Raw genomic sequence first — 11551 nt, 5'->3', positions numbered from 1 at the left:
AACTTTGTAATAAGGTGGACGCATTTACATAACTACTTATATGAATTTAGTCCCCAGGGGCAGCAAATCTGCCGTGATAACCTACAGACATAACTCGTATTTTACTAAGTGTAAGCATAAAAATCAGTATGAATACTTATACTCAAAGACGTAAATAAACGCAGTTAAAAGTAAACCACTCAGGGGCAAAATATCTCAAGTAAAACGCTCTTTCAAACACTTATAACTTTTATTTAAATGTTACATCATAACAAAACTCTTTTCTAATTGGTCATTCATAGTAATTCCACTATTCATACTTCTACTTACAATAACTTACAAATTATTATCGAAATTATTAATATTGACAGCGACATTGCTGTCTGTATCTAATAAATGGCACTCGTCAAACTCTCCTCTCTTTTCGTCAACTTTCTCGAAATTATTCTTACAAAGGAAATCATTATCACACACAAAATCGTTTCTTCCATCCTCCATGATAGCTTCATCAAAACTGGATTCACGATACCTTTTATCACTCTCGTTCTGATAATTCTGATATCGTTCTATTCCAAAATCTGGTGAGATCGTCTGTCCTTCGTTGACTGTTTCTTTACCCAGTATATCCTCCGCTTCTATGCCTGCTTGAATAGATGTATTGGGCATTTCATTAAAATTTACTCTGTTGGTATTTTCGTTTTTTATTTCATACTTCAGTTCAGTCATGTCAATGTTTTCGCGATTTTCTAAAAGTGGCTTAATATTCATGAGATTGAAGTTCGGGATCATTCTCGCATCCCAGTGGTTGTGAACTGGCTGGCCACTGTCAGAAGCTTCTAAATCTAACTGCACTTCATCTCCTATCTTCTTGAAGCTACCAAGATTGTACTGAAGAGGTATAGAAAATGATGGAAGATCTACTTGTGAGTTCTGTCGTGTTGGAAGCGCTGATATGTGGATAGCTGGTGCTTGTTGCTTGGATTTTGCATAATTGTTCTGACTTGAGTTCTCAGAGAGGTTGATGATCTGGGATGAGGACACTGCAAACAAATACCCAATAAAATTAGATTATAAATACTTAGGTAAATACGTTTTATAGCGGGCATCATCCAAACATAATTACTGAACTTATAATTTATCAGCCATAATACCAGCCATTCTCTTTTTGTGGCGGTATTTCCAAAGTCACATCTTATAGGAATATTTATGTACCTTCATTAGTATCGTAAAGCCCAGTTAAAGCGCTGCTGCTTTAGTTTGAAACGTGGTTTACCACGACATGTGTACTAATGTCATAAAGCTGACAAGATTGTTTACTTCATTGCTCCATTCTCTAGAAGGAATAGGAATGGTTTAAAAAAATCTTTTAACACACTCACCAGGAATTGTAATAAAGTCACGCATCTCCAAAGCCAATGCTGAGGAGGATCTCTGGTCCGGTGACCGTGGACCTCTCGTAGGGTACGGTTCACAACCAGCCTTTTGCTGCTTCCGCCATTTTGCACGTCGGTTTTGGAACCACACCTGAAACCAATGCCAAATTCATTATATTTAAAAATAATCCGCGCAATTGATCCTTCTCTTTTTTTAAAGTCAGTTTTGATATACCACTTTAAGTGTTATGTTTAGTTTCTTACGTAATGATGAGTTTTTGAAACTATATTCAAGGATATTTAATTATTTTGGATATTTTAGATATTTTGGATATTTTAGAGGCAAACAGTTACGTCGCTTTGCCTTTCTCGTCTGTCTAGTATCTCTTTACATATCTCTTGGACTAATTTCAGCATATTTGTTCTGGATTATGTCCATTTCATTACGAAGAAGGAACATATAATTTTCGACCCCAATTTCATAATGTACTCAAAACTATAAACTCACATACAAATATCGGTACAAAATACTTGAAAGTTGATATTTCAAACATTTTAAAGCTCTACAACGAACTTCATATAGAATTCTCTTTTTGGAAACGAAAGTTTCACAACTTGGTTTGCTCGAGAATCGAATAGTTGCTACTAGGTAAACTACTGCGCAATTTAAAAACTTTATAGTTAAACTAACGATGTACTTAAGTACTACCATGTAGTATGTAGTTGAAATTTATTCTGTAAACCGATACTTGCTGCATAGAATTGTATTATGTACAGTATTTTTTTTGTTTTTGCGATATAAGTATTTTATAATAAAAGATGATTGCGTTTTTGCAACCTGTACTCAGGGCCGGATTTAAGGGAGGGCAACCGGGGCGGCAGCCCCGGGGCCTCCCCAAAAGAGGGGCCCCCACAATAGAGACGTCGGAATACGTCATTAATACGTTACCTTACAACAATTAAAATATTTTTCTTACAATAACTTCACTTCAGGTTCCAAAATAGTAAACGAAGCCGCAGTAAACAGCTAGTAACATTTTATATTTAAATAAGCTTCTGTAACATTTGCTTAAACAGCGCTTAAACTTGCATATAGAGTGGCTTTTTTATGCAAATGAGCATGCTTTTTGGTGTTAAGTGCCATTATAGTCAACTTGATTAAACAAATTCCTGTATAATTCAAAGAACTTATCGCGTTTTGGCGCCAAAATTTACTAAAGATTTTAGGAGCGAGAGATGGCCTTTGGTAATAATAGGTACCTTTGTGCAGTACCCTTAGTATGATTTTTTAACGTTTTTAGAAAAGTAACTATTTTTGTATTTGTTTACGTATTTGCCCATACATTTCCAATCAGCGCCCCTAGCGGACTGCATCAAAACTTATTGAAAAACAGTAATTTTTGTAAAAACGTAAATCCTCATACTAAGAGTACAGTGATGTTTGTGTATGTTTATTGTGAGTGAGTAAATGATGTAGATAAAAAAAATGGCCATAACAAACTATAATCGAACGAATAAAATATGCCATTATTTATTGTCGGTGCTTATTGTGTGTTACTGTGGTATAAATATTCGGAACGTTATACGTCTTTTTATTTTCGAAAAATTAAGAATGAATACGATATTTAAAATGCTTACAGTTGAGAGCGATTTCAACCATAAATCAACCCCATCAGTGATACAATGATATAATTAATCCGATTATCAATGCAACAACGATGATGGTATGATTCTTAGCATCTTGTATATGCAGACAGAGACCAAAATGGGACAACCTATCCAATACAAATTTTCTGGTAACTAAACCCCTCTTAATCCAAACAGATAAAAGATTTACTGAGTCAAGAGAATTCGGCTGGGCAAATTGGTGACCACAGTAGATGAATAAGAACCCAAACAATGTTGATCTAAACTACACACGACTTGAAGTTAAATTAAAAATAACTCAGCATAATAATATTAACTATGTAAATGTAGAGTATGCAATTGGAGCACAGAAGAGTTAGTGGTGGCCTAGTTGCTAAAGAAAATTTAACTTTGACTTGACCTACATCGACCTGATATCGCTCAACCTAACTGTGTTAGCACTTTTTCAAAATTTAGAAACGTAAGTAGATTATTTCCAAGGAAAAAAATAAAATATTGAATACATATAGCGAATATTTAAAGGTGGTAGAACTCTTCGTGGTTCAAATGTGGAAGCACCACCGCCGCATCTTTTATTGGCTAATAACAGCAGTTTTCAGCGTTATTGTTCCGTTTTCAAGGGCGTGGTAAGGGACTCATATGTATAACAGCTAATGTAACTTAGTCCTCTTGGGGAGCAACGCATAAGTTGCCGACCACAGGTAGCACTCTTCCTTATTTGGAGTTGATGACAGATGTCCATGGCGGGCAGTACCAACTAGGGATGGCGATCTGAGATCGATTAATGGAAAAAAACGATTTTTTGGACCAAAAAAATAGATCATTTAAATCGATCTCCAGAAATGAATCGATTCAGTGAATTCTGAATCGATCTTTTTCGGAAAGAATCGCCAGGTTAGTGGGTTACTTTCATGTGTGGACATAAGATATTGTTTTGTCTCAAAACTATCACGTACCTGTACTCTAGCTTCTGTGAGATCGATCCTCATCGCCAATTCTTCTCTGAAGAAAACATCAGGGTAATGAGTTTTATGAAAGGCAGCTTCTAGTTGCTCTAATTGAACGTTGGAGAATGTTGTTCTGAAAATAGAGTGATTGAATTTATTTCACATCAACTAAGCACGTGACTCCGTCTATTTACTTAGGCGATCAGAAAATAAGATATATAACATATAAAATTAAAAAAAAACCGATATTACCATTTACGATAATCTTTAAACAAAAAAAAAACAATAACGCACAACCAGTGGCGTAAAATGAGTTCGAATAACCTAACATAATAAAAATACTAAACTTACTATATATACTATACTATAATTATATGTACCCACCTGTATCTACGTTGCTTGCGTTTTGGAATATCACTCTTGGTACCTGGAAAGACGTATACAATCAAACGTAAGGCAGGATACCAGGTAGCGTAAAATAATAACTTAATAAATGGGTGCCTAATATGCGTAATCGTAGTTTAATAAATTATTTAAGTTTTTGTGGGTCCGAAGTTCTGCTAACATGAAGCATAGCTGATATCGTTAATTACAGATAGGTCATAAATAAAGCTGGTTAGCTTTATTGTTTTCATCTTCATCATCATCATCAACCTATCACTGTCGCACTGCTGGGCACGAGTCTCCTTTCAGTTACCTTATAACCATTTTAATATAGTAAAAATTGAATACAAGATTGATTTGGTTCCATAAATCTCAACTCACTGGAATTAGGGGAGTATTCCTCATCATCTTCGTATTGCTGTTCTACTGGCTCGTCTGCTGGTTCAGCGTTGGTGTACGACTCTCCTGTCTCCGTGTCTGGACGCTCACAGAGGACTGAACCGGGACCTAGTCTGGAATATATTACATATAGATAAAATACCATATCGAGGAAGTACTTTTCTGAGGCGTTCTAACTTAGTCCTTAGGGGTAGCGGCACACCTATGGCCGACTCAGGGGTTGATTACAGATGTCCACAGGCGGCAGTAGCCAAGTGGCTACGATGGTAGGTACCATCAGGTGGACTGCATGGTCGTCTGCAAATCCCATATTATAAAAAAGTAATAATTGGAATCTGATTTACCCTGTGTTTTTAAAATAAAGAAGTAGCAACGACCATGCAATTCACCTGAACAGTACATCAGATGGAATGTATGCTCTGCTAATCCTTTATTATAGGAAACTAATTGTAAGTAGCTACTGTGGCCTATGGACATCTGTAGTCAATCCCTGGTAAGATTAGATTCTTACCAGAGGTTGGCAAGAGATGCGTTGGTACCCCTGAGGACTACCTTCAACCGTCTCGGATAATTTTATTAACAGACCCTTAAAACCCAAACATAGCAGGGCTTAACATTGCTGTTATTAGGTAGAAAAAGATGTGGCGTTGGAGCAACGACCATGCAATTCACCTGAACAGTACATCAGATGGACTGTATGCTCTGCTAATCCTTTATTTTAGGAAACTAATTGTAAGTAGCTACTGTGGCCTATGGACATCTGTAGTCAATCCCTGGTAAGATTAGATTCTTACCAGAGGTTGGCAAGAGATGCGTTGGTACCCCTGAGGACTACCTTCAACCGTCTCGGATAATTTTATTAACAGACCCTTAAAACCCAAACATAGCAGCGCTTAACATTGCTGTTATTAGGTAGAAAAAGATGTGGCGTTGGAGCCGCCGGAGTTGAACCACAGAGGATTCTTCCACCTTTTACCACATAGGCTGTAGCGGAGGTAGTTTTAAAACGAAAAGTTTAACCCATTTTGGTGTTCTATAATTTTTGCGTCCCAATTTTGGGCAACGGCTTGTGAGAGTGAAAGCATTTGATCATTATCAGGCAGGTAACTCTACTGGGACCTGACTTGTCTGAATTTTATAGAAGGTTCACTTCATACGTGAGATAACATCTTTAACGCCAGTCTCTTGGGTGTGTTTTTGTCTAGTACTAGATTTTGGGGCTGGTTATTTTATATAAATAAAGTGCTTATTTAACAAGTTGACATCTGACTGATACAAAATAAAGTTTTGTCTGGTATTGCCAAAAATCTTAAGGTGTATCCGAATTTTTCAATCCAAAATTGCCAGAAAAAATTGCAGAAATTAAATTTGAGTTGAATTTTAGGTAAGTAGCAGTTCTGAGGTTACTTTAGTTTGGTCAATCTTTGGGAAGGTGAACTATTTGACTGATTTGCCAAGAGATACTCATTTTTTTGCAATGCATTGATCTAAAATTTCGTTTAAAATGGTTAAATGCAAAATTATCCTAATTTCCATAGTACTTGATATTTTCTAAAACATACTTACCCGTTAAATAAATTAGGGATGTTATAACAAAAGCTGGTTGTAGGTGATACGTCATCATTCAAAATGGCTGCCGAATCGAAGCCGGAAGCGCTTGCGCCAGCCTCACGGCCATCTAAAGATTCTTCCATCTAAATAGAAAACATAATTAATGACACAACATTATGAAAACATAACTAATGACACATCATTATGAAAACATAACGTAATTATAAAAACATAACAAGGTAAATAACAGCTTTATAAGCTTACATTGTGTACAATTTTGCATGTATGAATTTAACTAATAACGCATGAAAACGTTTATCAATCATGTCAATTTTCCTAATCGAGCCATAAATATTTAGTACTAGGGAATAACTTAACTTCAAATCTGTGATTGTTCCAATCTGTGTAAAAAAAAAAAAAATATTCGCATAATAATGGTAGAGTCTACAGTAGCTGACGTGTTATCATAGGTATATTATGAAGAACCAGGCGTCGTAGTCTGCATAGGTATCTTAGTCTTTCTATGAGAGTTAGATGATAATTAGTTAGTCAGTTAGATTACTCCTGGCAAAGTCTCCTTGATTTAATTCTATCTAAATATAATATCAGGTCGTCGATCTTCTCCTTAGGTCATAGGAAACCCTGATTTCTAAGTACGGTTTGGCTACCTTTACATCGCGATATAAATAAAAAATGTTAAGGGTGAACAACCCTTATTACTTAGGGGTATGAAAAATAGATAGCAGCCGATTCTCAGACCTACTGAATATGCATATAAAAATTTGTGAAAATCGGTAAAGTCGTTTCTGAGGAGTACGGTAACTACCATTGTGACACGAGAATTTTATACATAAGATATAACGCAATACAACAGAATAATTGCATGTGTAAGTTCTATGTACCCACATAACATTAGTTTTGTATGTGTGAGAATCAGACCTTCTGTATAAGATAATGATTTTAGTGAATATGTGATTTTATTTATAAACATACTATTATGTACTCTTATGTGTAATATTATTGTGTCTCATTTGTTTTTTATATGCCGAGATCTTAAGATGCTGACTTGAAAATCGTAACATGTTCTTTAGATACGAAGACTAATTTTGTAGAATTAAAAATAACTGTTAAAATTTGAAAATTTTAAACGAGTAATTTAATATATTAAGTATATAATCTAATAATTAAGCCATTTCTTTGTTCTAACTCTAGTATATAAGGTTATTGACCGCGTAAGCGTAACTGCCGGCGACGAGACTTAAATTGAATTAAATGCCTATAATTTAGTTAAGTTTATTAAATTACCACTAAATGAGGATAATTTGTATCGTTTTTCTTTTGTTCGAAGACAGTTTTGTTGGTGCGTTCGTGCGAGATACCATCTTTCGCGCCAAAATCTGACAGCTGTCAGTTGCCGGATAGGGATGCGAAGATGCTTTTTATTCGGTTTATTCAAAGTGAATTTCTAAAATTGGAAAATTTGTTCAAACTTGTGTCGTGTTGTGAAAGTTTAGGGAATTCAAACTGAAAGGTCGTTTTTGTTACTTTGAGTCTTAAATGTTACGTGTGGGTGTAACGAGATTAACCTCTTTAAACACCCTTGTCAAAAATTGTATACCATTAAAATTATAATATACCATATTCAAAATTAAAATACGTAGTTATTTAATCAGAAAACTGATTATTAAATAATTACTTAGGAGTTATGCAGGCGCTTGTAGTGTCTAATAATTCATACAGCTGATTAATACGTCATCCAGAAACTTGCTAAAATAATAAGCTAAAAAATAAAACTATAATGCAGCAATGCAATGAATAATAAATATACGAATGTATATATTTATTTGAGTTATTACATACGATTATGTGTAACTAAAGCATTAGGATAGGGAAACGGCAAAAAATACAGAAGCACCATTTTTCCCGCTTTTTGTGTCAATATAAAAAGCTCACACAGACACATATTAAATAGACGGACATAAATAAAAAAAACATTTTCTGCACCATGCGCATGAAATCTAGACATTTATACCTTCTGATTTAGAAAGCAATAATACGTTTAAATAATGTAGCGATATATATCTCCGAACACTGTATGATGTAGCAAAGTTACGCATCGGAATATTTATTTATTTATGGTATTTTTACCGGACCCCATACCCAAGTGACACCAAATCTATGAGGTAGGGATAGGGGATTCAAAACAAGAGATAATTTATGGGAGAGAAATAACGATGTAACTAATTTAAATTTAATTTAACTATTGTTGATTTGTAGGATTGTTGATTTAGAAATATACAACAATATAATAGAAATAAATAATCGGCCCTGAGGCGTTTTTTAAACAAGTACTTTTTTATGTTGGTTACATAATTTGTAGAATTTGGTATTTGAAAGTTTTTAATTTTATATTTACTTCACTACTTTACTAAAACTTAGTTTTTGGTTCAAGACTAAACCTAAAATATAATAAACATTAAATGGCACTTACAGATGCATCACTAACTTGACTTGTAAATTTAATTAAAAACCATAATTTAATTATCCTCCTTAAAGGTTAACTTACACGAAATAAATTAAATAAAAATTACTCACTGTGTCCTATGGTTCCAATATGGCCATCCCTTTCTGGTAATAATTAATTTATTTTAAATTAAATAACTGTATCGGTGGCGAGGCAATGTAACTATTGTCACGTGGTCAGTTGTACTGAAGTGAATATCGGTGTATCGGCGGGCGGAACTCGGAATAAGGGAGGCATGGAGACGATTTGTGTTACTTTTTAATAGAGCTTAAGTTTTTTGTTTTTTATGTGTAATGTAGTGTGTAATATGCGCGTGTTTGTTATGGATCTTTGTAATTTTTGGGAAAGTAAGATATATTTATGAAAATAATAATATTTCTATAAAGTATTTTATTAAATCTGTTATATTATTTTTTATATACTGAAGTGAACAGGCATGCAGTTCATTTGATATTTATTACAAATAACGAGTCGCTAGTTACTCCTCGTGTAAACTATTTTTATTTTAATCAAAACAGATCAGTGCTATTTTATATTTTGTATGTATTTTTCATATTGTGTGTATATTTTATTTATATATTATAGAGTGCACAATAAAATGAATACTCAAATTAAAATTTAATTCATATTACGATATAAATAATCTTAAATTTTTAGTAAGTTGTAAAATGTTCACGTAGCACAAATAAATTATGGTTTGGGATTAACATTCTTGTTGCACCAAATACATTTTAGTATAGGTACCTTAGTTTAATGAAAGTCTAAACCTAAATTAAATTATCTTTATCGAAAAAAAAACTGAGATCTGACAAAAAAATTACTTACACCGACTCCACGGCTTCGCAAACCGCCTAGAAAACGTTACTATTACGCCACCGGCATACATGTACAAAAGTCCACGTGTACAGTTTTGGTGTTAAGCTGAGTTGAGCTGGGGGCGGTGGGAGGGAGGCCGTACAAGTGGGATGTATCGCTGTCGAGCGTTGTGGCTTTTCAGCCAGATTAGATGGAATAATGATTGAAATACACATGAATCTTTAGCGGTCGTTAGCTTTTGGTTTTGTTTGTTTTTATCCATAACTGTTGTGGCGGTTAGGTCTTTAACCCTAAACGTCCGGGTTCTATTCAACTGCCTCTGATTTTTGAAGTTACTTATACTGGTTAAAATCTATTCTCAATTAATAGGTTTAAGTTTGATGGGTTTATATGATTATAGTAACCCATTACTGTCCCACTGCTGGGCTCGGTCTTTTTCTCAGAGTGTGAGGGGTTTAACTCATAGTCCACCGCACTGGCCAAGCGCCAAATAATATACTTACTCATCTCTAAAAAAGACGTGCCTAGGCATTTGCAAAGGTTTCCCTCCAGTTCCGGGAGTAGATTAGGACTACGGTATCTCCTGCCTGTAGTAAGAGGCGACTAAAAGGGGGCTTCCGGGGTTGCGGGCGGCAAGAGTGGAAGCTTGAACCGCCCGGCCAACGACCCCGGGAATGACGGCTGTATGTGTGATCGCATACCGTCGTACCCACCAGACGGTGTGGCGAGTGTCAAGCTCACCTGGTTGGAGCCCGACGGGGCAACGCGCTAAAAAGACTCCGGTTGCTTTCCTTTGGAGTTCCCGAAGTCCCCTACGCAGCGTCGAGGATGGCCACCGGGGGGGTTTTAGTGCGGTAAGAATCCCACATAACCCCGTGTCGCTCCTACGGCATTGGGTATATTTTGAAGGGTTTTCCCTCATTAAAAAAGGCAAATGCAAAGGTAAGGCACACTTGCCCAGAGGACGGACTGTGCACGACACGGGTCACCAATGTATCAAAATTTAAAGTAAAAAAATAAGAATCTATTTAAGGTATTCAATTGCGATGCCAACGTGGCCAACGTGGGTATGATCATTGATCATACGTGATAAATTTTCGTACATCGTTGAACCAGATAACCATTACACATCTTGATAATAGTTACAACTTTGTAAATAGCCTTCGTGTGGTATAAAACCATCCAACTGTGGGATTAGCCATTAACTTTATTCATTCCCTACCATCCTGAATATTTGTAGTATAGACATGTATGTTCTTTTACATACGAGTAGTTTGCAACATTAACTATAATATAAGGGTAAGTACAATAGTAGTCCCTGTAGTCTCGAACTAGAATAGGGTTACGGTATCGCCTGCCTGTCGTAAGAGGCGACTAAAAGGGGGCTTCTGGGGTTGCGGGTAGCAAGAGTGGGAGCTCGAACCATTCAGCAAGTAACCCCGGGAAGGACGACGGTGTGTGTGGCCGCATAAACACCAGGTGTGTGGGACGAGCATTGCGTATCGGATTGGGGCACCGCGCTCGGAGGACTCCGGTTATATTCCATCGGAGATCCCGGAGTTCTCCACCAAGCGTGGGGGGGGTTTAGTGCGGTAAAAATCCCACATAACCCGGCGTCGCTCCCACGTCATCGGGTACCTTTTGGAGGTTTCCCCCTTGTAAACAAAAAAAAAGGGAACAATAGTGACTGATAGTCGAGATTCCCACGAAATCATTCATCTATTGCGCATTCACACGCACAGCTAAGCGCGGTGACTACAACCAAATCCCATTTTTTTACAGAAAGTTTGTGCCCAGTTCTGATTATAATGGTGATGGAGAAGTACCTAAAAGTTAAACGTATATACCAACTCTTAGAAAATATATTATTATTTAGTGTTTGAATGTTTTATGTAAATATAAAAATAATCTGACTATCACAGTTAACAGAC

General features: G+C 35.9%; 1 protein-coding gene across 2 annotated transcripts; it reads right to left on the bottom strand.

Moving 5' to 3' along the window:
* Positions 1–238: 238 nt before the first annotated feature.
* LOC140754747 (uncharacterized) lies at positions 239–9060 on the bottom strand. 2 transcript variants are annotated; one of them, XM_073089831.1, is made up of 7 exons: positions 8876–9060; positions 6296–6423; positions 4712–4842; positions 4331–4373; positions 3956–4079; positions 1359–1503; positions 239–1019 (listed from the first exon to the last, which is right to left on the bottom strand). In XM_073089831.1, the coding sequence occupies exons 2-7, from the start codon at positions 6421–6423 to the stop codon at positions 316–318; spliced, it is 1275 nt and encodes a 424-aa protein (XP_072945932.1). In that variant the 5' UTR covers positions 8876–9060; the 3' UTR covers positions 239–315. The 2 variants fall into 2 exon arrangements, with proteins under 2 accessions (XP_072945932.1, XP_072945933.1); XM_073089832.1 differs by lacking the exon at positions 8876–9060 and adding an exon at positions 8772–8852.
* Between the last annotated feature and the right edge of the window lie 2491 nt (positions 9061–11551).

The sequence above is a fragment of the Epargyreus clarus genome, unplaced genomic scaffold (assembly GCF_041222505.1).
Source record: "Epargyreus clarus isolate Ecla_fem2 unplaced genomic scaffold, WU_Ecla_fem_2.2 ptg000031l, whole genome shotgun sequence".
NCBI classification, from domain to species: Eukaryota; Metazoa; Arthropoda; class Insecta; order Lepidoptera; family Hesperiidae; genus Epargyreus; species Epargyreus clarus.
This window is presented reverse-complemented; position numbering and strand designations above follow the sequence as displayed.

Excerpts from the sequence above, each read along its gene's own strand:
- LOC140754747 (XM_073089831.1), bottom strand. The coding sequence starts at position 6,423 with ATGGAAGAATCTTTAGATGGCCGTGAGGCTGGCGCAAGCGCTTCCGGC. Across the intron at positions 4,374-4,711 it reads GGAATACTCCCCTAATTCCA|GTACCAAGAGTGATATTCCA; the intron begins GTGAGTTGAGAT and ends ACGTCTTTCCAG. Across the intron at positions 1,504-3,955 it reads TCACAGAAGCTAGAGTACAG|GTGTGGTTCCAAAACCGACG; the intron begins GTACGTGATAGT and ends CATTGGTTTCAG.